This window comes from Vombatus ursinus, unplaced genomic scaffold (assembly GCF_900497805.2).
Source record: "Vombatus ursinus unplaced genomic scaffold, bare-nosed wombat genome assembly UNPS02009062.1, whole genome shotgun sequence".
Taxonomy (NCBI): Eukaryota; Metazoa; Chordata; class Mammalia; order Diprotodontia; family Vombatidae; genus Vombatus; species Vombatus ursinus.
Genome location: NW_020948840.1, coordinates 13,237,971 through 13,264,743, shown reverse-complemented (window position 1 = coordinate 13,264,743; position 26,773 = coordinate 13,237,971). Strand labels below are relative to the sequence as shown.

The 26,773-nt window shown below is 38.0% G+C and overlaps 1 protein-coding gene across 1 annotated transcript in view; it reads left to right on the top strand.

Moving 5' to 3' along the window:
• Positions 1-24,530, top strand: part of YIPF4 (Yip1 domain family member 4) — a 34,024-nt gene extending 9,494 nt beyond the window's left edge. The window contains exons 2-6 of the mRNA XM_027850576.1: positions 15,950-16,103; positions 17,319-17,490; positions 19,049-19,126; positions 21,442-21,555; positions 23,408-24,530. Coding sequence (XP_027706377.1) covers positions 15,950-16,103; positions 17,319-17,490; positions 19,049-19,126; positions 21,442-21,555; positions 23,408-23,545 — 656 coding nt within the window. The 3' untranslated portion in view covers positions 23,546-24,530. The remainder of the gene's footprint in view (positions 1-15,949; positions 16,104-17,318; positions 17,491-19,048; positions 19,127-21,441; positions 21,556-23,407) is intronic.
• The last annotated feature ends 2,243 nt before the right edge of the window (positions 24,531-26,773 follow it).

Sequence of the window (26,773 nt, the reverse complement as noted above, 5' to 3'; positions counted from 1 at the left end):
AATACTCTGTGTGGTGATTCCCCGCTAGACCCTTTCTGCTCCTGGTTTCTACAGATCTCTCTGTCTCCTTCCCTTTGCCAACATTGGCAGGAAAAATGACTCACTGTGGTTTTTTTTCTTGGATTCCTGATCAGAATTTCATCTGATACATTTTCTATGTATGTTTGGAAGAGCTTCACTATATTCTGCCATTTTGTCTCTGTTTTTATTTTCAACACATGGACTGAGAATATTTTATAATTGGAGATTTAAACTTAATATATATCTCAGGGGGCAGCTAGGTGGCGCAGTGGATAGAGCTATGGCCTTGGAGTCAGGAGGACCTGACTTGAATTTGAACTCAGGTTCAAATCCGACCTCAGACACTTGATACTTACTAGCTGTGTGACCTTGGGCAAATCACTTAACCCCATTGCCTCACCAAAAAGCAAAAAAAAAAAAAAAAAATTAAAAAAATTACTTCTTTGGGGCAGCTAGGTGGCACAGTGGATACAGCACCAGCCCTGAAGTCAAGAGGACCTGAGTTCAAATCCAGCCTCAGATGGAACACTTAACACTTACTAGCTGTGTGACCCTGGGCAAGTCACTTAACCCCAATTGCCTAAAAAACAAAATAATAAAATAATAAAAAAAAAATAAACTTAATATCTATCTCATAACTTAACAAGATGTTTACTATACCTGATCAACATTATTATGTAATCTTATAAGTCAAAAGAGTGCTGGTTTTGGAGTCTGATGACCTGGGTTCAAATCTCAGCTCTTATGCCTTATATGAGTGACCTAGAGAAAGTTACATGATTTCTCTAAGCCTTGGTCTGGGTGAGAATGGTTGTATTAAATTACTGTAAGGCCCATTCTGGCTCTAAAGCTGTGGTTGTGTAAAAGCTATTTGCTATTATCAGGTGACAGTATTTCACAAAGTGGTACAACTTACAAGGTAGAGACTTTGATATAATATTGCCAAGAATTTGAATGTGTTTGCTTATTTCCTATAACTCCTGTACTTCTCATTGAGTTCTGCTTTGTTATCAGAGGAGCTAACTATGACAGTGCCTACAAAGATGAACTGTGAATTTTTTTCCTCTTGCAGTTGGTAAAGAGAAAAAAAATTAAAGGCATGGAGTATTTGCAGAAGTTGTTTAAAAAAGTATAAGAAACACTTTTTCTGGAAAAATTAAAGATAGTGATTGCCATCTTTTGTGATTTCTGTTGATGAAGTTTCTATTCTGACAGATTTTCTGTGTAGAGACCTTTTTGTTTGTTTTCTTTTGTTACTTTGTTTTTAATCCAGTTATTTGTTCAAAAAACATATTAAATTCCAATTATGAGCAAGATGGTACGGGGGAAATAATTAAACATTCTTTCTGCCTTCTTCAAATTTCCACATTTCTTTAGTAGATGTAACTGTAGAGCTAATTTTGTTTAGCAGTCCTCTCATTCTCAATATTAAACAAGGAATAAAACAGATAGATGTTATGTTTGTAACTGTCATGGAGGATGTCCTGTGTGGAGGCCAAATAGAAAGGGGATTCACTTTAGGTGTGAAAGTTCTCCAACTGCCCTATATGAGTGTAATGAGGGACTGATTTCATCATGCCTCAGGCTGCTACGGAGCCGTATCAAAAATAGTCAAAATAATTCATGAGGTCTTCCGAACAATGAACACAGGAACAATAAAATAAATTAAAGATGACTATTATACAAACGCATGCAGTTGAATTGCCAATGTATTGAGTTAGTTTATTAGTGTATATATCTTGAACATACACTGCAGATAAACAATGAAATGGGCCTGAAATTGAATAGGAGCAAGAGAATCAACTGGGTTGCCTTCGAGAAATTGTGCATTCAGCACTTTAAATAATCCCTGCTTCTTGACTTAAAGACCCACCTTTTAAAAACCAGTATCTTGCTGATAATTGATGCAAATTCTACAACAGTGCTGTCTCTGAAAAACCAAAGAGAATAAATAATCTATGTATTGTCAGCAAGGGCTTGTATACAGGAAGTGGTGTAAAGTTTATCCAAACAGGAAAAAAAAGGTAGGCTGGTCATGTAGTAAGAGCAAGTGATAACAGAATGACAGCTTTAGTGTTGCACTGATACCCATAGAATGTTTAAAAGACCTGGAGAAGATTTCCAAGACATTGAATAGATCTTTGTGTAAGGATTTATGGGGGAACATGGACTAAAATTATTTAGGATAGAAGGCATAGAAAGGTTATAATCTATACTACTGGATGAATTACCTTCATTGATATGATAATGGATAGATTGAAATGTTGAAGCATAAGATTGGTGATCTTTGTTGTGACAATTGCTTTATATCATTTAAGCTTCTGTAGGAAAAGGTAATTGGCCAAGCTGATATCTTTTGACTTTTTTTTATTATCAATAGATGGTCATGGTGTAGTGGGTACAATGCTAGTCTTGAATTCAGGATTTGAATCCTTCCTGTGATCCTAGCTAGCTTGCTGACTGTAGGCAAGTCATTTAACCTCTCTGAGAATCAGTTTTCATACTTTGGGCCTACCAGCTAACCTCTCTGAGCATTAGTTTCCTTATTTGTAAAATAGGGATAATACTACACATGGTCATGAGATCAAATGTTGTGAACATCAGATGAGAATATGTGCGTATCACTTTGCAAACCTTAAAACTTTATATAAATGCTAGCTATTGTTTTTATTATTATTGCACGTGGGATGAATGAATAGTCCAAAATGATGCTGAGGTTGCAAACGTGGGAAGATTGTAATGGCCTTGAGAAAAATAGGGGAGAGTTGGTAATGAGTTCACTTTTAGATGTGTTCAGTTTGAGATGTCCAAAAGGCAGTTGGTGATATACAGCTGTAACTCAAGAACTGAGAATAATCTCCATAGAGATATAATTTAACTGATGGAAGTTGATGAGATCACCAAGTAAGATAGTATAGGAGGAGAAGAGGGTCCAGGCCAAAACCTTGGAGGGTAACCATGATTACTGGACTTGATCTGGATTAAGATCCATCAAAGGAGACTGAGAAGCAGCTGTCAGACAGGTAGAAGAGGAACCTGGAAAGAGCCGTATCATGAAAAACCTCAAGAGTATCTGGGAGGAGAAAGTAATCAATAGTGTCAAATGTTGTAGAGAGATCAAAAAGGTTAAGAATTGAGAAAAAGCCATTAGACTTGGCAGTTGAAATCATTGGTAGCTTTGGAGAGAGCAATTTCAGTTGCATTTTGAGGCTGGATGACAGATTGTAGAGGATTTAAAATAGAGGGTAGGGAGAAGAAATGGAGGTATTTACTGCATATGGCTTTTTCATGGAGTTTAGTTAAAAATATAGAGATATGAGACAATAAACATTGGGAATAGTGTGATCAAGTGAGGATTTTTAAAGAATGAGACAGATGTGTTTATTTGCAGGAAGCAAAGAAAGAGCCAGTAAATAGGGAGAAATAAAAGATGAGAGGAATGGTGATAATGGAGGCAGTCTTTTGGAGAAGATGGGAGGGGATGTGTTCAAGGTTGTGTGTAGATGGGTTGGCCTTGGCAAAAAGAAGGGCTGTCTTTTCATCTAAGAACAGAGTGAAGGAGATGATACTGGGGGAAGATAGATGTTTGAGTGATGTGAGATGAGGATCAGAAGGAGCTTTCAGTGAATTGGCCTCAGTTATTTTGGTCAAATATGAGGGGAGGTCCTCAGCAGAGAAAGTGAGGAGAGAGGATACTATGGGAGACAAGAGGAGAAACAAGACATTTTGGCATAGCCACTATGAAGAGTAGGCTAGCAAATTGATCAGGAAGGTGTAAAAGGATTTCCTGGCTTCAGTGAAGACCCAGTTTTTAAAAAGTGACATAATTTTGTCGTGGATCCAGTCAGCACAGTTTCATGATTTCTTCTAGTTCCATTCAGCTATAGATGAATAAAAGTGAAGGAGACAGATGAGAAATACAGGGATTAGGGTTTGGCAAGGTATGGTGGACAATAGTGCAAAGGGGCAAGGAATTCAAGAGTAAAAGGGTAATGTAAAATTGAGTTGGTTCACCAAGAGGCTGAAATAAAGACGGGAGGAAATTGTGGACAGTGCAGGGGTGAATGCCTGGGAAAAAACTGAGACGTAGAAGGAGTGGAAGTCATGATGAGAATAAAGAATAGAATTAGGGCTTATAATGTATAGGAAGAGTGGAATGATAAACTAATGTGATGAGATAAATTTTAGAGTTTACGAATAAGAAAATGGAATACTTCTGGACCAAGAGTATGACCATTTTAATGTGTTGCTGAGTGGAGGAATAGTTCATGGGAATTGAGTAGATTAAGAAACTAGAAAAGTTAGGGTAGTTGAAGAATTACCAATGTGTATATTGAATCCCCTTAGTATGTGGGCAGGAGTTGAATTGGAGAGTGAGACTGTAAGTTAGGCACTGAACTAATTGAGGAAAGGAGAATGTTCTGAGGGTTTTTAGATAATGACCACCAGGATCTGTATTAGGTGATCTTTTTTGGGGGGTTTTTGGTGAGGCATTTGGGGTTAAGTGACTTGCTCAGGGTCGCACAGCTAGTAAGTGTCAAGTGTCTGAGGCCTGTGATTTTTTTTTTTTAAGCAGGAGGTTGCAATTTATTTACACCAGCAGCAGTGAGAGAAAGGGAGAGTATACAGTATATATATAAGTACCTGTACAAGATGGATTACATATGCAAAATTAAAAATTTCAAAACCACTAGACAGTGGACTCTCCTCCCTTCCCAAAGGCCCCAGCTTCTATTAATGCCAGGCATGCAAAAGGGAATGATGCATGAAAGGAGAAAAATCACAGTATAGAACCCTTACACGTACTCAGACATGAGTGCCTACAGGGTAGACAGTACACCTGGTTAGGGACTGGGGGGAACAATAGAAAACAAAATAGGGAAAGAGAAGGAAGAGAGACCTGGGAAAATCTCCTAACTCAGCATTTAAAGGGCATTGAGTTTTTTTTTCCCCAAAAGGAAAGAATTAGTTCCTTAAACGTCCCTGCTAGGCCAGGCTCATCTCGTAGTCCAGTAGGGAGTGGGCTGAATCTTGTTGGGAGAATTGAAGAAAGATGGGCAAGTCATTGTGGTGAATCTACCTAAATTGCTTCCTAAATCTCCCACTTTAGACAGGTAGGGAAAAGGTAGGAACCATGTTATCCTCAGTTATAACTCAGAGAGCATGCGTGGGTTCTTGGGAGCTATAGTAGTCCCTCAAAGGGTTGAGGGTTCTATGGCCTCTCAGAAGGCACTCAGTCTGGCCCTGTTTCCCACCCCAATCTGCTTCCTGCTTCCATGACATGATTTGGAAGGACTGAAGGGTACTTGGTTACCTCCTGTAAAGGAGGAGGGATATGGAAAAGGGGGAGCAGGAATTACCTTGGACCCAAGCTCTATTCTTGATTATACTCAGATTTGGCTTTTTTTTTCTTCTTTAAAAAAAATTACAATTTTTGGATTAAGAAAAAAATTTTTGTAACTAATGTCAGGACTTGTCCAAAACAACACAGGTGGTAGATGGGGGTACACAAAGGATTCAAGCCCAATCTTCTACTTCTGCTAGCCCTCTAGGACCTACTCAGATTTGTTAAACCAGTCCCGAATACTAATTGACCAGATCAGCAATGGTGCCTCTATCCTGGTAGGAGAGGAAAGGTACATGCCTCGGTTGAGGTTTCTTAGGATATCCTCCCCTTCTTGTTTAGTATTCCCACCAATCTTCAAAACGTATATGATATTGTTGTGGTTCAGTCATTTCGGTCATGTCCAACTCTTTGTGACTCTATTTGGTATTTTTTTCAGTTGTGTCTAACTCTCCATGACCCCTTTTTGGGGTTTTCTTGGCAAAGATAGTGGAGTGGTTTGCCATTTCCTTCAGCTCATTTTACAGATGAGGAAACTAAGGCAAACAGGCTTAAGTGACTTCCCCAGGGTCACTCAGCTAGGGTTACCCAGTCTGAAGCCAGATTTGAACTCAAGTCTTCCTGACTTCAGGCCCAGCACTCAATCTACTCTGCCATCTAGCTGCCTTCAAAACTTATAATTCAACCCTCATCCCTGATGGTTTAGATACTGGAAGTGGCATTGACTGGGTTATGTTTGTCCTTCGTTTTTGAAGAGGACCATGACATCAAGGAAATGATGACATGACTTGCAATTGACTTTGATTTGAGTGAGGGAAGGATGTGCAAAGTCACCAGCCTCACTTTCTCCTCCAGTCATCTGAGTCTAGTGGCCAAATATTCATCAGAACAACTGAGATGGCACTGGATGCAATGGGAGACCTTGGCACTTTTAAACTAAGGTCTTTTCAGGTTCTCACTTTGAGTGAGGTAATGCCCATTCAGCAAATAAGGGGTTGGGAAAGAAGTCAGCACCACCCTCATCCCAACTTTTCAGGCTGTAAAGGGTTATATCTGGCTTAAACACTACCCCCTTTTCTCCTCTTCCATGTGCCTGGGGTACTATGTCTACTTTTTTTCTACCCCACACAGAGAAAGGTGGAAGATCAAGATTTTCTTCAGAGTTTTAGACTGTAAGACCAGAGTAAATAATGGGGGTGGAGGGTGAAAAGGGAAACATCCAAGGATACAGAGACAGAAATGAACTAAAACACAACAGTGAAAGAGGGCAGCAAACAGCAAATGAAGATCTGAGGAGTATATGAACTTCAGACTGCCACGAGGGTTAGGCTGAGTCCTTTGCCAGGACAGGAGATGAGGTGATAAAACATTTAAAAAAATGCAACTCCATCCCCCTCTTACTTTGTGATACCTACCTGTTATGGGCTTGGAGTTGAAATTAGAGGGGAAAAGGAAAGTTCTGATAAACATTTTACCTTTCCTCCCATTTGGTTGATAAATTTGGAAATTATTAACCTCAAATGAGTACAGAGTGCTGAGTGATGATGGTACAGGGAGACAATGAAAGTAGCAATGGGCAGCAGTGAGTATTCCAACCCCTCTACCCATAGTTCATAATGAGGATTAGTAAAAGTGCAACAAGTATTGGAAAGGGTAGTGAGGAAAGCAGTGTTATCAAGAAGGACCTAGGTCTCAATGAGAACTCTGCAGAAGATAGGAGTAAGAAAGGTAGAGGTTAAAATGAAAGGAAGTTGGTTAATTATGGTCCGGGCATTCTAGAAATCTTAGTGGAAAGGGCAGATCTGGAGTGGGTCATTCTAGGGAGAAAGGTTGAGGAGGATCAGAATAAATTGGGGATGGTGAATGGGGTTTATGCGTTGGCATTGGGAGTTCAGAATTATTTGCGAATAGGAAGCGTCTAAGAGAGTGAAGTATGCCAACCTTGGAGGAATGAGTCCAGGCAGAATATCAGTGATTATTAGATAGAGGTCAGTTGAGGGAAATGAGGTTAAACTGTTCAAGGTTCTACCTCAAGGTCCAATCTTGTGGCATGTAGTAATGTCCTGTGAAGTGCCTAGAGGCCTGCCTCACAGTATATAGGAGTAGGAAAAATTACAAGAGCCTAGGCAGGAGATTTTTTTTTAGGTCATTTTAATTTAATTACAGTTATTTCTGTAGACTGATAATTATTTCAAGTCACTTTTCTATTTAGTATATCTACCTCTAGTTGTACTAGTTGTATTACACAATTTTTTTTAAAGCTCCAGCTGAGTAAAACCTATTAAAAATTCTTTGCTCCAGAATTAAAGCTTTAGCAGTAATTAACTACAAGTTATCACATTTAAGGCAGGATGTGAACTCCCCTTGAGATGGATGTTGATAAGTCTAAATTGTTACCAAGGATCATAATAGCTAAAACTCTTAGTGGCGTTGTTTGTTGCTGTTCTTCATTCTTGAAGAGGACCAACATGACTTCACTATGTTAGAGTCAAGTTACAGTGCGTCCGACTGTGGCTGATCAGATAAGTGTAAGCTCAGAATGCTCTATCACAGATTGGGCACAGATAGTACATGTTAACATTTGGGATGGATTGTCCATATTTGCCCATCTCGAGTTTCTTTTGAGCTACTTTAATTCTACTTTGCTCATAGAGCACAGGACCTTCTTTATTGAGGGCATGCCATGTAGGGCAGTCCTGTGTCAGTATCTCCCATGTCATACAGTTCCAAACTTCTCAAGAGAGACCTTGAGAATGTCTTTGTATCACTTCTTCTGACCACCATGTGAGTGCTTGCCCTGTGTGAGTTTTTCATGAAAGTCTTTTAGGCAAGCGTGCATTTGGCATTTTAACAACATGGCTAGTCCATTGTAGTTGAGCTCTCTGTGATAGAGTTTAGTTTGAGAAAGGACCTCAGTGTCTGGTGTCTTATCCTGTCACGTGATCTTCAGAATCTTTCTAAGGCAATTCAAATGGAAGTGATTCAGTTTCCTGGCATGCTGTTGGTATGCTGTCCAGGCATACAACAGTGAGGTCAGCACAATGGCTCAGCAGATCTTCAGTTTGGTAGCCAGTCTAAAACCACTTCTTTTCCATACTTTCCCTTTGGAGCCTCCCAAACACTGAGCTAGCTCTGGCAGTGCGTGTGTCAACCTCATTATTAATGTGTACGTCCCTAGAAAGTATATTGACAGATTAAGTGTACTTATCCACAGCATTCAGAACTTCTCCATTTGCTGTAACCAGTGGTTCCACGTGTGGGTGGTGTGGTGCTGCTGATGGAGTACCTGTGTTTTCTTAGTGTTACTTTTTAGGCCAAAATTAGCACAAGCAGCAGAGAAATGATCCATACTTTGTTGCATCCCAGCTACAGAGGCTGCATTGAGTGCACAATCATCTGCAAATAAAAAATCATGCACCAACACACCCTCCACTTTGGTCTTGGCTTGTAGTCTTTTCAAGTTGAAGAATTTACCATCTGTGTGTTAGCTGACCTTGATGCTGTTTTTTTGTCTTCATTGAAGGTGTTTTGTACCGGCCGTGCCGACCTTGTGCCGGCCACGCCAAACGCTCTCTTCCTATAAGGAGCAGGCTGCCAGAGTCATACTTACCAGTCTTCGGTGCCTACCCGGATATACACACACAGAGATGACCCATCAGGAGGCTGCCAACACCCGAGTTTTATTCAGAGGCCATCACAGCAAGGCCAAGCAGGAAGGCCATAGCAACAGAGCAGGAGCAAAGAGAGCCTGCGCTCCCACCCGTGACCATTCCTAAGTACCTACTTAGCCCCTCCTCCTCAGCCCACCTACTAGCCAGTGATTGTAGGGTCAGATACCGGAAGGGGCTGTCTGAGTTTAGCGCACCAAGGGAGAGGGAGTGAGGCAGGAGGCTAGGACTGGATACAGGAAGGAGTCGTCTGGGATTAGTGCATAGACAAAGAGTACGTGACCTAGGAAGTCAGGAAGGACACAGGAAGGAGGCGTCTGGGGTTGACGTTGCATATAGGGAGGGGACTAAGCAAAGGGAACTCGTCCTCTGCTGTCCCACTCCCACGTGGCACCGCCCCCTGCCTCAGGAGCACATGCTCTGGCTACTTCCTTGCACCCAGCTTATCTCACATAGCACTGCCCACTGCCTCAGGGCTTCTCTGTACCCAGCCCATCCCAGTTCACCACAACTCCGCCTACCACAGCGCCTGCCTCAACTTCCAAATACCCAGATTCTACCCCAATCTTGCCACAACGCCCACCTGGCAGCTGCCAACATCAGACAGTCCCTCACAGTGTTTGACAACATGGCTGAAAACATCATGCTGAAAAGCATGAGAGCAAACACACAGCCTTGTTTCACTCCATTGGTGACTGGGAAAGTGCAAGAGTATTGTCCATTATCCAGAACCCAGGCAAGCATGCCATTGTGAAATTGACATACAATACTGATGAACTTCTCTGGGCAACCAAATTTTGACATAATTTTCCATAAACCCTCATGACTGACTATCAGAGGCCTTGGTCAGATCTGCAAACATTGTATACAGACCTCTTGGAATTTCTCTTGGAGTTGTTGGGCAGCAAACACCATATTGGCCCTTTCTGAAGCCACACTGGCACTCAGGTAGATGACCATCTTCCAGGTGAAAAATCAGTCTATTAAGGAGGACTCTAGCAAGAATCTTGCCAGCAGTGACCAAGAGAGAGACCACCTTGTGATTGTCACAGGACAATCTATTTCCTTTACCTTTATAGAGATGGTCAGTGGAGACGCCATATAATCTGGAAAATTTCAGTCAGCTTTTGTATGAGCAGTGAACACCCCCCCCCCCGCCAATACCTTGTAAATCTCAGCTGAAATTGCATCAGCACCAACTTTTTTGCCATACAAGAAGTGCCTAATGGCTTTCAAAACCTCCTCTTCAGTTGGAACTTCAGCTAGGGAGGGATTGACTTCAGCCTGAGATAAATGGTCAGTGGCTTCAGCATTGATTGATGACAGTCTGTTGAGAACACTATGGAAGTGTTTAGCCCATCTCTCTTAGGATCATGTCCTTATCACTAATCAGTGTGGCTTCGTCAGCACTGAGTAGTGGAGCTACACCGTAGGTCTTTGGCCCATAAATAGTCTTCAGGTCATCATAAAAGTGCTTTGGATTATTACTATCAGCATAAAACTGAATTTCATCTGCCTTCTTACTGAGCCAAGAATCCTGCATCTCTCTAAGTTTCATTTGTACTTTACTTTTGATGGAATTAAATGTTGGCCTTTGTAGAGATGGATGAACTATATTGATAGTAAATCCAGTGGAGTTCTCATTTTTTGTTTAGCAGCTTCTGAATTTCCCCATCATTTTCATCAAATCAGTCTAGCTGTTTGTGGGTGTTCTAACCCAAATGAGCAAACAGTACTGTACACCAAATCTGTGAAAGCTGCCCACTCCTTTTCTGCTCCACTGTTGCCAATCTTGTGTTGGCTCAACTTTCCCTCCAAGTTAGCAACCTACTTTTCCCTCAGAGAAGTGCTCTAATCTGTTGGCATTAATTCTTCTGGTAATCATTTTGCCTTGGGACCTCTTCTTTTGTTGAACACAAATATTTATCCTTGGAGAGGATAAGTCTCTGATCAATCTGGCACTCTGCGCCACACGTTGACTTCATTTTTCGCACATCCTGTCTGTCTCTTCTCCTTACAGTCACGTAGTCTGTTAAATGCCAGTGTTTGGGAGGCTGCATCCACAAAGTTTTATTGAATTTAGGTAAATAGAAGACAGTGTTGGTGATGAGAAGGTCATGAGATGCACAAGTCTTCCGTAGTAAGTGACCATTGCTGTTGCTGTTTCCAACTCCATTCCTCCCAAGGACTCCTTGCCACGTGTGGTAGTTTGAACCTACTCTAGCATTAAAGTCACCTAGAATTATAAGCTTGTTCTCTTTTAGCACATTGATGATAAGGGTCTCCAGGTCTTCATAAGAGTTTTCTTTGACCTCATCAAGGTTCATCATAGTAGGAACATAGGCACTGATGATGGTGGCATGGTGTTTTCCTGCAAGTGGCAATCGCATTGTCTTGAGTCTGCTGTTATCTTTTTGGTAGACATACAAGCTTGTTGACTAGATTAGTTTTTATTGCAAAACCTATACCAGCTTCATGGCATTCCCATTCACTGTAGCCACTCCAGAAAAATGTGTATCTAGCTCTGACTTAAACATAAGCTGGCCTTCATTTGCCAGTCTTGTTTCACTCGGGCTACTATTTGGATGTGATACCTGCTGAGTTCTTTGCAACAAGAGCTGTTTGTCTTTCAGGTCTACTGCATTTTGTGTTGTCTGTAAGTATGTGCATATTCCATGTACTGATGGTAAGTAGAATCATTTTTGCAGAAGTTTTTGTACTTTTTTTGTGTGTGTGTGTTTCATCCGCAGGGTGGAATCCCTGCCTGCCACAGTGATCAGGCCAGGGTTGGTTAAGCAGACAATTTTTAGAGCACCTTCTCTAGCCTCTTCCTCACACCAGGAGGTGAGTAGTGTGATCTTTAAAAGGCTGCTCAGACACCCAGGGGGCTGCCAAATCCCACTGCTGCTTCCAGTGAGAAGATGACATTATGGCCTACGCTTTCTGTGTGCAGGATTGTGACTACAATTCCCAGCGTATCCACACCTGCTTTGTCACTTGCCTGTCACCACAGGACTTTGAGATAGGTAAAAATGGTAAAATGGTATAGGTGATGTCTTTTGATTCATGTGTAAATTAGATTTAAGTGAGGCAGAGTTGCATGAAGTCCTTGACCTCACTCTCTCGTCCAGAGTCATCGCAGTCCAGTGGTAGGACAGAGTCAAGATGACTGACTTGAGATGTAGTGGATGATCTTGGTGAATTCGATGTCTAACTACGCTCTAAGCACTCCATAGCGCCTGCTTCCACCACCTTCATGGCCGTTGGAATAAAGTGTTCTTATCCGCTCATTCCACCAGAGGAAGTCTTCATATGCTTGGGGTAGACACCCCCCCAACTCACCAATGGATTTGAGACCCCTCCATTACCCTTAATCTGGTTTAGCCCGTCTGCTGAAACAGTTTATCAGCGTGTGACTGCTATGCATACTATTGCTTCTTGTAGGCACAGGTGAGAGTTAGGTGGATCAGGTGGACACCAAAGGTGGAAAACAAGCCTGAAAAAGGCTCTGCAGCCCTCATGCCAGAGGTTCTAGTCTTCCCTGAACACACTCAACACCCCATTAGTGGCATATATGTAAAAGGAAACCACTGGCTACTTTGTCTTCAGTTTCTTCCCACCCCTTAGTCCATCCATCATCTTGCTGCCAAGTTAAACTTTATTATGCATAAATCAAAGTCCTTCATTGCTCCTCATTGCCTATCAGATAAGGGGGCTTGCATTATATGATCTCTAAGGTCATCTAGCTTCTTGAACTTGGAATGTCGTCTTTGCCTCCATGTGATAAATTTCTGCCTAATTTTAAAACTCTATTCAAATGCCACCTCTTTCATAAAGTCTTCCCTGAATTTCCCCAGATAGTAATGATCTTTTATCCCTGGGACCTCACATAGGATTAGGTAATGCACTTATGTTTTACTTTGTATTATAATTCTGTGTTTGCTCCTGACCCCAATAGACTATGTACCTAATGAAGACAGAGACTTTATTACCTATACTTTATATGTTGTGTCTAGCGCGATACTCCACTTTGTGGAGTAAATGTTGATTTCGATGTAATTCCACATTGACTTTACCTTACTGTATATAGATCAGTATTAGGTGAAGGTGAGGGCATATGAAGTTCATATCATAGGATCATAAGATTTATTGTTAGAAGGGACTTCTAAGTATTATCTAGCCTGACTCCTTTCAATTTTGCTAATGAGGAAACAGTCCCAGAGAGATTACCACAAAGTAGTAAGTAGTAGAGATGGGATTTGGACCCAGTTCTCTGATGCCAAATTTTAGCACTTTCCACTGGACCACACTGAAGAAAAGGTTTGGGACAAATTCTTTGGGTAATAAAATAAGGAAGTGATAGGGGTGGAATGGAAGAATTGTCAAGCAGGAATGTGAGCCCAACTCTGAGTGCCAACTTATAACAGGTTAAGTCAGTTCACTTTCATAAATTTCTAGTGATGCTTAGTAATACCAGAACAGGAACAGAGAAATGAAAAAGTAAAGAAAACCACCAGGATGTTGATTTACAGTTGAAGAATGGTGGAGGATCAGGATTCTAGGGTTACATAACTACAGAAACATGAAAAATACTAAAGCTAGTTGTAGTAAAAAGACAACTGGACGTGGAGTCTGAAAAACAAGGTTAACATTGTGGCTCTTTGACTTGTTAGCTGTGTGACCTTGGGTAAGTCAATTCTCCTTTCTGGGCCTCAGTTTCTTCATCTGTAAAATGAAGGAGCTATATTACAGGATGTTTAAGGTCCTTTCTTCATCTATTTCTTTGACTCCACAATTCACTTCAAACTGTGGGACATGTGAAGCACTGAAGTAGGGTGGTAGTATTTACTGGATTTGAGGAATTAAGGGATCATCGTCATGTATGTATATATATGCATGTGTGTGTAGTTGTTGTCCTTCGTTCTCGAAGAGACCAAAAATGACATCAATATACTAGAGCCAAGTTTCAGTGTGAACCAGATTATGTAGTCATTCAGAAAGTTGAGAAATGACCTGGAATTTAGTAGCGAAAGTAACAAAGTTGGAGTAGGTGCTGGAGACAAATCACATGTACCTCAAAAGAGGAGAGAGGTCATTAGGGGATGGTGTCAGTGAAATGATTTGAAAACTATAAGTGGGGAGTGAAGAGTATACCAATCCCTAATCTTAGCCTTGTGAGTTGAGAGGAGTGAAAAGAATGGCATTTATTACAGAGGGTTGCAAGAGATGAGATGTCTTTACTGGAGAGCCAGTTTTCTGTTACGTTAAAGAAATTGAAGGCAGGTCTTTGGTTGAACAGATCAAGGACATAGAAGACTTTGTTGGTGATCAGGGAGGCAGAATTTAAAGAGCACAGTGGAATGGGCAAAAAACAAAAACAGGCCTAATCTATTTGGAGTCAGTGTAGAGAGGAATAGGGGCTGTTTAGAAATGGGTTCAGGATGGGGAAGTGTAGGCATAGAATATGCATCTAATGCAGGTATGACTGAATGACCAGGAATGGAAAACTAGTGCAATAGGAAGGAGATTGATCTGGCTTGGTCTGACAACAGAATTTAAAGAATAAAAGACTGGCAAATTATATTTACCTCAAAGTTTGAAATGGAGTACCAAACTGAAATGTAATGAAAGATAGCCTTTGATGGTACTGTGGCTCTTACTGTGATTGGTTTGGGGGAGAAGATAGGAGGCTAAACAAAAAAGGCCTCAAAAAGTTTGATTCCAGGTGATGGTCCATTTCTATAACTGTGACAATCACAATTCCTTAGTCTGTCATTTGAGATCTCTGCCTTTCCAGACTTTTCTCCCTTTCTCCATGTGCTGTACTTCAGCCAAAGTAGATAGCTCATCATTCTTAACGTATGTCCGGTGCTTGCTTTCTTGTGCTCTTTTTATATCAGTTTTCTGTACCTGGAATGTCCTTCCTTCCATCCTTCTCCTCTTCCAATTCCCCCTGTTGTTTCTCCTGATTCTCAAATCTTTGCAGCAAGTTTTCCTGTTCAGTGCATAGTTTCCAAGATATATAAGGAATTGATTCAAATTTATATGATTTTCAAGGCCAACCCAAATGCCACTTCCACTAAGCCTTCCCTGTTTCCTTTATTTCCTTCTTTCAGTTGGAAGTTTTTTCTTTACTTGGAACTTGCATCATATTTTGTACAACTTTTATGCATTTAATGTTTTCTATTTAGCATTATAGTAATTATATATTTGCATATGTATATGTATACATACACATATAATTGTATCTTTCCCAGCACCTAGAATAATGCTTTGTGTGTATATAGTAGATATTTAATAAATAATAGTTAAATGAGTCGGATAATTTGTAGGCCCTTTTAAGCACCATGTCCTAAAAGGCTTAATAAATGCCTTTGATAATGAAGGAATCTGGTTTGTTAGCTTATCATTTTGCTCTTTCATATTATTATATTTAAAGTCTTTTGAATTTTGTGTATTTCTATCTACATTTTAGAGAGGTAGAATGTAGTAGCTCATTGGCTTTGAAGCTGGAAAATCTGGGTTTTAATTCTGGCTCAAAACTAACTTCCCATGTGACCTAAAATATAAAATTTAATTCTCTGGGCCTGTTTCCCTCATTTATAAATTGAGGAAGTTGAACTAGATGATATTTAGGTACTTAACCAGTTACAAAATTCTTTAAATTCTCAACGTTCACAATTAGAAGTATTTGTATTTTAATGAGTTATTTGATGACAGAAACTGTCGACCTGTCTTATTTATCTTTTTGTCTTTCCCAGTTGTTGTTGTGCTCTAGTCCAGTATTTCACATAACAGGTGATTAATATGTATTTGTTGAGTAAATGAAGCTAAGCTGTATGTAAGCTTTTTTTTTATTAAATCATGAACATTTTATTCAACCTCCCCATCCCCTTTTCCCCTCCTTCTCTTTAAGATCTCAGTGGTTCAATAGCATCCCCAGAAGTCAAACTAAACCTTGGTGGAGACTTCATCAAAGAATCTACAGCAACTACATTTCTGAGACAGAGAGGCTATGGCTGGCTCTTGGAAGTGGAAGATGATGACCCTGAAGATAACAAGCCTCTTTTGTATGTCCAAATAATGCTACTCTTTCTTTTGGTTATTAAAAGATAATTTTACTCTGTGGAGGCTGGTATTCATCTTTCATTTTGTTTAGAAACAGATGGGAGAGAGCTTAAAGATTGTTTTAAATTAATGGATTTTATTAAAAACCAAAGAATTTTAGATCTGGGGCAAATTTTGGAAGTCATCTAGTCCAACCTCTAATGAAGCAAAAAATCTTCTGTGGCATCATCAACAAATGATCAGCTTGCCTTTTTCTGAGCACCGTTAGTGATAGGACTTACTCATGCAGTCCATTCCCTTTTTGGATATCTATAATTTTTAGAACGTTCTTCCTTATATAGATAGGAGCTTGACCTGTGATTTCATTGTTATAGGGAACTTCCCAAGTGAGGGAAGTCCCTCTACCAATGCAGATCAGTATCATTTCTGCAATTTATAGACTTATAGTTGCCTAGAACACAGAAAAGTTAAGTGAATTAATCCAGGCTCACACAGCCAGTATATTTCAGAGGTGGAACTTGAATTCATGTTTTCGTGGCTTCAAGGTTGGTTGTCATTAGACCATGCTACCTCTTCTTTATATTGAGCATAAATCTGGTTTTCTATAGCTTTTACCCCTTGGTTCTTTTTCTCCCTCTAGGTCCAAACACAATAAGATATGGCAACCCCTCAGAAGGAAGCAATCTCTTCTTTTCTAAGGTCTCCTCTTCCTTTGTTAAATATCAGTAGATATTTTCATCAAAAGTTAGATGATGTGGTTTTCAGTCCCTAGTCACTTTTTGGCTAGCTTCTAATTTAATGAAGATAGCAGAGAATTGGAAATAGTCTTCCAGATATGATCTAAGCAGATCTGAGTGCAAGAAAACTATCACTTCCCTTGTTCAGGACACTTTTTGTGTTAAGGTGATTTTTATGTCATAATTCTTTCTTCTGTGTCATCATAATGTATATGTTCTCCATTTAGTAAGAACTCTTAAGAAGCCAGAAAATTTCCCCCTTTCTTTTCTGTAATGGATTCTGTAATTAACAGATCAGGTCAGCTTGATATTCAGTGAAAGTAAAGATGCTACATGGGAACTATAACCACAGATGGAAAGACATACTACTAAAAGTTGGCGCTTCCAGAAACAACCCTGTATATATTTTTATACCCAGGCTCAAGATTACTGGCCTTGGTAATTTTGAAGTGACAGCATTCCATATCTTTTAAATTATAGGGAGGAACTGGACATTGATCTGAAGGATATTTACTACAAAATTCGATGTGTATTGATGCCAATGCCATCACTTGGTTTTAATAGACAAGTGGTGAGGGACAATCCTGATTTTTGGGGCCCTCTAGCAGTTGTTCTTTTCTTCTCAATGATTTCATTATATGGACAGTTCAGGGTAAGTACACTGCTTTATTTCATACATTTTAAAAAAGTGTTTTAATATTGAATACAGTCAAGTATTTGTTTTTCTTGGTTAACTGAGGAGATAGGTACCTTTAGAATAATAAAAACTTTTGGTCAATCAAAAATTTGCCAAACTAGGTTACTCCTTCCTCATTTGATTTGCTTGCAGAGTTAGTGAAGGACAAGTCCAGAAGGCTGATTTGTTTAGGAGTATTGGTATATTGAACCAACCAATTTGACTTTTTTCCCTACTAATAAAGAATAATAAATATGTTGAGGGGTTTTTAACTTGGGATCCACAGACCCCTAAGGACACTGAAACACCCCAAGGATCCCTGAGATTGGATTGGAAAAACTATATTTATTTCAATATAGTTGGTTTCTTTTGTAGTCTAACATTTTATTTAATGCACATAAAAGCAGTATTCTGAAAAGAAGTCTGTAGGAGTCACCAGATTGCCAAAGACGTGTCTGTGACAGAAAAAAAAATTTAATTGCTGAACTTGATGGTACCTTCAGTGAGTCATGCAATACAAAGGCAGTCCTAGTTTTACTCATACTTTATTTAATATCTAAAATTAGAATAAGTGAAATTCCACAATTTGTATACTATTTTTATAGGTCACTGAAACAGTTCCTTCAGCCTCCATACCTGTTATTTGTGGTTCCCTTCAACTTTCAGCAGCCCCTATTTTTGTGGGCCACTGATTTCCTCCTCTCCAGTATTCCTAAATTCTTAGTCTTTCAAATTTGGACGGTGAGCATTTTACAAATCCTTGCCAGTGTGCTAATTGTCCCCATTGCAAACAGATGTCTCTTAAAGAAGTCTTGCCAGATTGACTGACCTCCTCCCTTTTCTCTGTCTCCTGCTATTGATTCTTTCTTTTGTGTTCAATGTGCTCCATGTTTTTAGAAAATCATGATGGTTTACTAATTAGTTATTTTACTCATACACATGTCAAAATTACTCATGAGAAATATAAGATATCTATTAAAAGGAAACTTTAATACTTTAGGTCCAGACTTATTGCTTTTATAGTTTAGTACAGTGTTTTTACAGACATTCAGCATTTGAAATAAAATCCTCATATTGATTTCTGTTCTCCCTTTTGTTAGTTTTTATGCCAGTTATTTGAAATAAATACAATTAGAAAACTATGACAGGGGTCTCCAACAGATTGATTATAGCAACTCCCTTTCAGGCTTTAGCCATCAAACCAAAACACTGCTTTTACCCTGTGTTTTTCCATATTCATCTACACAGACACACACACACCCACACACACACTCACCCACCCACCCACTCACCCCCCTTAGGTAGCCTGAAGGCTTTAGGAAAACAACAACTTTCTCTAAAAATTTAGCAACTCCAAAGTTGGGATACCTCTTAATTGTAAAGGGGAAAGGAGTACTCTCCAGACTTTCCAGCCTGCACTTTTTTATAACCAGTAAATTATATATAGCCACTAAGTTTGAACCTTGATGATTGACAATTACGATGTACTTTACAAGAGGAAAAAATTGTGTTTAATTTTTTATTTTCTATTAAGGTGGTTTCATGGATCATAACTATCTGGATATTTGGCTCCCTAACGATTTTCTTATTAGCCAGAGTACTTGGTGGAGAAGTAAGTAACTCTTTATGAAAATTATCCTTTATTTAGGTGATAAAATTTTGTGTTCCATAGACTCATTATAATGTGTATGATTTTAAGAATAATTCATTTGTTAATAATAGAAAATAAATGTGAGAACTGTGAGAATAGTTTCTCACTGTATATACTTGACTGTTATAACAGTTCTTTGAGAACCTTAACTTGTTGGGAAAGGAATGACCAAAAATTTGAAAACTGGAAGGGACCGTAAAGATCATCTAAAAGAACATGCTTATATTCATGTAGATAAGGAAAAAAGTACATCAGAAGAGCTGTCTAGAGGATGATCCTGAAGGTAGGGAGAAAATTTGAACTGGCTTTCCAAATTCAGAGAAAATTCGATATCATTATTATGTACCTCCTCTTACCCCCCAATTAAAATGGTCAGTATTTTATTTTATCAGTTTTTACTAAATTTTTACCCCCTAAAAGTTTCCTTAATTCTTTCTGGTTTCCCTTTCATCAATCCAGGAATAATTGAATATGCCAAGGAACTATGATTTCGTGAGCAACCTCTGTATAATTTAAAGTCTAGGAGATTGGGTCAAGCTCAGAGAGTTGAAGTGAGTTGCCTGGGGTCACACAGCTAGCCAGTATCAGAAATGGAATTTGAATTAAATTATTCCTAAGTCTATACTTTATTGTGGTACTTTATTCTGTAATTGAACATAGAGGGAACTGGGACAATTACAGTTTTTTTTATGGGGCAGAGTCGCTGCAGCCTTTTTTGTGTGCTCGGGTTTTAGATTTTTTTAATTGATAAGTGTTTCTTTTCTTTCCCTTTTACCCCTCCCCACACCGTAAAAGAAAAAGAGAAAAAAAGTCTCGTAACATACATACATAGTTAAGCAAAACAAAACATTGAACATATCCAGTCAGGCTTTAAATTATAAGGGAGAAGGGGCAGCTAGGTGGCACGGTGAATAGAGCACCGGCCCTGGAGTCAGGAGGACCGGAGTTCAAATCTGACCTCAGACACTTGACAGTAGCAGTGTGACCCTGGACAAGTCACTTAACCCCATTGCCTAGCCAAAAACAAAACAAAACAAAAAAAACCCCAACAAATTATAAGGGAGAAAATCTATCTTGATTTCACACTCTTGTTGTCTGTCATGAAATATATGTTAGTAAAGCAATTGCTTTTACCCCCATCTTACACATATAAATCACTCTAATCCTGTATCAAAGTTGAACCTAGATTACCATCTCCCAAACTGTAAATAATGAGTCTGTGAATTTCAGGCTAGTGATAATTTTTCATTCTAGAATATCAAATGCAAAATTATGGATGAAAAATATTTGCTACATATTAGTTTTCAAAAATAGATTTGATTTTCTCTCTTTTGCTCTAAAGATCTCTGAGTGTCCCCCATTTTAACACAGTATTCTGTACTCCCAAATCTTTCCCTTCCCTTGTCTTCAATAAATATTAATTGGTTCTGTCAGTGTATTTTTATCCTAAAAAAATTCTGTTCCCAAGTTAATTTGAGAATTGTTGCCCCAGAATATAATTAATTATGTGAATTTATGTATATATCAATAAATAAGTTCTTCCACCAGAACTAAAGATGGGATGGGACCACTCCTATTCTCTACTTTGACATTATGATCCACATTTCAAGTTTGCCCATAATATTAATTTTATCTTTTTTTGGTAAATTTTATTATTTATTTTAAACTTAAATACAAAATGAGAAAAGAAAAAAAAACATTGCTGTGTACACAGCGGAACATAAGAGAGGATTCAATATGAAACAATTTTCCATTTCAGGAAAACCTTTATAATAAATACTACACATTGTTTTCAGAGCTGCCCCATTTTTCTTTGCTTCATTGTAGGTTTTCTTTTGTTCTCTGCTATGCACTTTTTACTTTATTTTTTTCCTCTCCTTTCCCCGGACCCCACTCCTCCACCTCTGCCCTAAAGAATGCTATAATTAAGTATGGATATATATACATATAGATAGATATCCATAAACATACATATACATACACATATACACTCATAGACATGTACATAAGACCGGACTGCGCTTATTTCTACTTGTCATTTGTTTCTCAGTGTTCATTTTATCTCAATATCACTTGTATGAAGGAATCAGCAAATGGGAGAAAGGGGGTGGGACCTGGACTGGACTGATTTGGGTAATGGTAGATGAAGCATGATTTATTAGTTACCTCATAATTATTTCTTAAGTCTTATATGTCAATTCTACACAAATAGTGTGAATGTTCAAAGTTGTTGCGATGTTCTGGATTCCTATAATATTAATTTTTAAAATTCACAGGTTGCGTATGGTCAAGTTCTTGGTGTCATAGGATATTCGTTACTTCCCCTCATTGTAATAGCTCCTCTACTTCTGGTGGTTGGATCATTTGACGTTGTATCAACACTAATAAAGGTAAGTTATATATACAGTTAATACTTTGTTTTTAAAGCTATATAGTATCTTCCAGTGGAAAATCGTTGTGCTAGTTCTCTAGCTTTAAAAAAGATTGAGGTACCAACAGAACTATTTTTACTTAACATCAAACTTTCCCCTGAAATAATATAAATGAGTGAATAAACAAATGAATGAATGAATCAAGCATTTATTATATGCACTCTGTATGCAAAGCACTGTGCTAAGCCCTGGGGATACAAATAGAAAACAGTCCCTGTTCTCAGGGAGCTCACCTTCTTATGGGGGAGACAACACATAATGAAGGTTTCAGCTTTAAGTCAGATGGAGAGATCCTATGGTCCTTAGGATGTAATGGCAAAGCAGATGGTGATGCTTCTTCTTTAATATAATTTTTACTGATAAAATCATATAATTTTCTGATGTTGAACCATTTGACAGTGCCAAGGACTTTAGTGACAAAACTTTATTTTTTGTGTCTTCAATATGTAACTATAGCATTTGTAGGAGCATTTACTAGGCTTCTTCACAGGGGTTGTTTCCCAAGATGATAACTCTGGGCACTGGGTTGGAAGTATTGCTATTCTAAAGACTCTTGGGTTCAGGATCCTGGGCTGTCTTCATCTGGATCTGAGGGGAGATGGTGGTCCACATGGTGTTTTTGATGGGAGGGGAGCGTGGGGTACATGGTACTGCTCCTCCCAGGGCTTTTATGCTCATCTGCCTGTTGGTGGTGGCTGAGCAGTTGTTGCTAGTTGTGATGAGGAAAATATGCACTTTAATTTTGTATAAAGCCTACTTTGTGTAGAATACAATTGGTGTTGGGAATACAAAGATAAATAAAGTAATCTCTGCCTTCAAGGAGACTGGGGGTGCAGAATACTTGCACATAAATAAGTAAATATAAGGGGCAGCCTAAGTGGTGAAGTGCATAGAGCACTGGTCCTGGAATCAGGAAGATTCATCTTCATGAGACCTTCATCTGGCCTTAGATACTTACTAGCTATGTGACCCTGGGCAAGTCACTTTACCCTGTTTGCCTCAGTTTCCTCGTCTGTGAAATGAGCTGAAGAAGGAAATGGCAAACCGCTCCAGTATCTTTGCCAAGAAAACTCTAAGTGGGATCATGAAGAGTTGGACACGACTTAAACGACTTAACAACAAGTAAATACAAAGTAATTTCAAGTGAGGGGGCTAAAACTTGAGACTGAAGGTGCTTTGAAAGAAGTAAGATTTTCATTTTTGTTTAATTTAATTGACTTAAATTAGTAGCCTTCTCAGAGGTGGCCAGCAAGAGGTTGTATACTCTTGTTTGTGCTTCGCCCTACTGAAATAAATTTTTGTGAGGAGGAAGAGGTCTCTTCTTCACTGATATTCCTACCTGCCTCCCCTAATTTGTAGGGGAAAGATTTTGAAAATGTAAACTATTATTATTTCTCTAGTTTAAGGTCTCAGGGTCATTTTAAGGTCTAATAAGCAAAAACAAGGGTATACAAACAATTGAATTAAGTGTGAATCTTAGGCCATTAGAGTTGATAAGAACGTAGTCAATTTAATCTAGCCTCCTTTTGTTTTTCTCAGTTGAGCAAACTGAGACTCAAAGAAGTGAAATAACTTGTCCAAAGGTACACCACTAGATAATAACATAGCCAGGACTAGAATCTAGGTATTCTGACTCGCAGTCTCATTTTCTCTACTAGAGTATGAGTGTCCTTGGGGTGCTGCTTAAATTTTCTATAATAATTGGTTGAGTAGGGTTTGTCATCAGTGGATGAGGGTAGGTTTTTTCCTTACCTGTAATATTCAAAGAGTAATTTTATTTGCTAATATAATATCTTTTTCTTCCCGTAAGCTGTTTGGAGTCTTTTGGGCCGCCTACAGCGCTGCTTCCCTATTAGTTGGTGAAGAATTCAAGACAAAGAAGCCTCTCCTGATTTATCCAATTTTTTTATTATACATTTATTTCTTGTCCTTATATACTGGGGTGTGATCTGAAAAAAGTCATTTATGGGTAGAAAGTTAATACATACATATGCAGGCTGGAAATTCACATGGAATAGATTGGAGAAAACATGTAGATGGTGGAGTCTTATATGTTCCAGTTTTAAAGGCAGGTTTAGAATTTAAAAACCTGCTTGTCCATTCTATTTAAGCAGTGTAGCTATATAGATGTGTCAGAATTCTAGATTTTGTTTAAAATTCTTCATATTTCAGTGAATAAAATATAAAAGCATTCTGTTTATAAGATTGTGTCAATATATACCTGAATAACTGTGCCAAAAGCACCAGAACTGGCTTATTGTATTACACTTGAAGGGTAAATATGACAAGATCTTGATAATCTAAAAATGCAAATTTTTTTTTCATTTAATAAGCTGGATTTTTTTCGCACAGCAAATTCTTTAGGTATATATATTTATATATACACATATATTTATGAAATAATCCTGATTATTCACAGAATATATTTCTGTATGACCTAAAAAATGAAGATATTTTAAATTTGATGCTTAAAATTTCTTTAATTTGGCCATTGAGTTTTATAGGTTTAAATTTGTTTTTTAAATTGTACATAACATTTTTGTATCTATTGCACAGCTTTGACACTTACTTGTTAAGAATTCTTGTTGGTAACTTCTAAAATAATTTTAGTAGTTACTACAATAGATTGAGTTTGTGCTTTTAAAAACCATTTTTGAATATCCAGAAATCTGATTTAAAGTTCCTATTTATATTTCTGACCAAAGGAGCAAAGAAATGTATTGTGTATGACATTTATTAAAATTGTTAATATTAGGAAAACAGTATATTTACAAGATTAGTAAATAATTTTAAAGTGTCAATCTTAAGTTTGACAGTAAAATGGTTAGGTTTTTTTAGTCATTAAAAATTGAAGGTGGCAGAGAGAAGCTTGAAATTCACATATTAAATTGTTATTTGAAATAGAAAAAAAAATAAAATGTTTCCCAACTGTGTGTGCGTTTTATAACAGCTTGTTTTATGTTACATTTGATGGTCTCATGTTTTAACAAGTGACATGTGTTTTAACAATTATGCAAATTTTCAAAGAGAAATGTTTAGAACTCATACAGTTGATTTTGTTGCAGTAATCTAACTCTAGAGATCAAGTCATCTAATTATATTCTTTTTTTAAAAAGCAGATGAAATGTTTTCTTGTATGTCTTGGGGTTAAAGACCATAAACTGCAAATGTCCATCAACTATTGTCAAATCAGTATTTTGTATCTGTTTTAACTGTTCCCTTCACTACCAGATGATATGTTCCCTGGACTGCAGTCTTCTTAACTGGAACCCTCATTAGTGATTCTTACCAAGTTAACGTTCCTATTTCGATGAACTTGGAAAATAACAGTGGAAAAGGCCTATAAGGAAAATAGTTCTCACAGACCTGATGTTTTGTATTCTTTAGGAAAGGCATGAAGCCAGTGTGGGTTTAGAATTCTGTGAAAAATGAGCTAACTGATTTTATAAACTTAGGATGGATAGCAGATTAAAAGTAACAGGAAAGGGAAGAGAGGCTTCTAGAAAACAAAAATGTTGAGAAGTAATATAACAGCAGAGTGAGGAAGGAAGCAGAAGAATCAGCAGCAATGTGAAAAACAACTTTATAGACTTCAGTAGTTCCTGAGGTCACCCCTCTACTACAGCACAGTGAAAGTAGTTGAGGTTGATGATAATTAACCTTGCATCAAGAAAGGTTAAATTGTGTGCAGGAAGGAGACAGGAAAATAAAACATTTTAGATATGTAGCCATTGAAAAATGGCTACGATGCTTTAGGCAGTAGACTTCTGTTATCTGGAAAATTGATTCATGTGAAATATATCATTATTAAAAGTTGCCAAGCAAATGATTTGGTGGTGTGCATTTGGTACATTGGGGTGTTCAAAAAGCACACCTAAAAAATAAGTTAGCATTAAGAACAAGAGTAAACAAAAGCATATTTTCTCTTTTTATGAGGCTCAACAGATAGCATTTTGACATGTGAGAGCCACGAATGAGGAAATTTGCTTAAATAAAGGATTAGATTGAAGATAGTAAGTACAAATTTGTATTAATATTTTAGTAGTGGTACACTGATAGATAGTGAAGTCATTCTCTTTTTTAGATTTTGTGCGGTGTCATATTGATTTAAGATTATTGATGGATCAGTGTAAGAATTTTTACATCACGTCTTAGTTGATTTGGGAAAAGTAAGACTAGCCATTATTTGTGCACATTTTGTCTTGTTATTATCAAAACTGCTTTTCAGATAGTCAACCAAAAAAAGTCATAAGATAACATGTAGGTTTTGGCTTGTTTCATGGCTATAAAAATGAGGTGGGTTTTTTTTTTTAAAAGAAGATAATACAATGCCCTTGTTTTTATTTGAAACAGAAAAAAATCCCTATCATTCATTTTGAACATAATTGTCTTAAGACTTTCACAAGTTTGTAGGTTTTTAAAGACAGGGTTCATTGCTATACTTTGTCTAATACATTTTGACAGTTGTTTTAGTTAAACTTATAAGTTACTAATTTCTTTTAACTTAAAGTTTAAGTAATAATAAAAACAATAACTTGCATTTATGTAGTTCTTTAAGGTTTTAAGTGCTTTACACAAGTTATCTCATTTGATCCTCATAAAAACCTATAAGGTAGGTCCCATTATTATCTCCATTTTATGGTTAAAGAAACTAAGGCTGAATGATTGTGACTTACCCGGAGTCATAGCTACTAGGTATCTGAGGAAGAATTTGAACTTAGATTTCCCAGACACTCACTCTACTTTATTCACTATACCACGTGGCTTCCCCAATATGTAAGCTTATATGTATGTTATATGTAACATGTAAAATCTATAGAATTATTTTTATTCAACTTAACTAAAAACAATATTTCTAAAATTACCCTAGATACCAACAATTAAATAAAGATCATTTTTCCTTAAACAGGTTAGTGTGCATTTAGCCAGCCATATATCTATGCCTTAAGTCAGTTGGTTCATCATCTTTCAATAGGCAGAACTCACCTGTGCTATCTCTTCCTTTTATAATCTTGGACAAATCCCTCAACCCTTGTGGGCCTTAGCGTCCTGCTCTATAAAATGAAGTTATCTCTAAGGTCTCATTCTCACTCTAAATTTTTGATTCTGTGTTTTAAGATTGCCACACAATGTGGTGAGAGTGACTGTGCAGCAAACCGAGTTCTTGTTTTGGTAC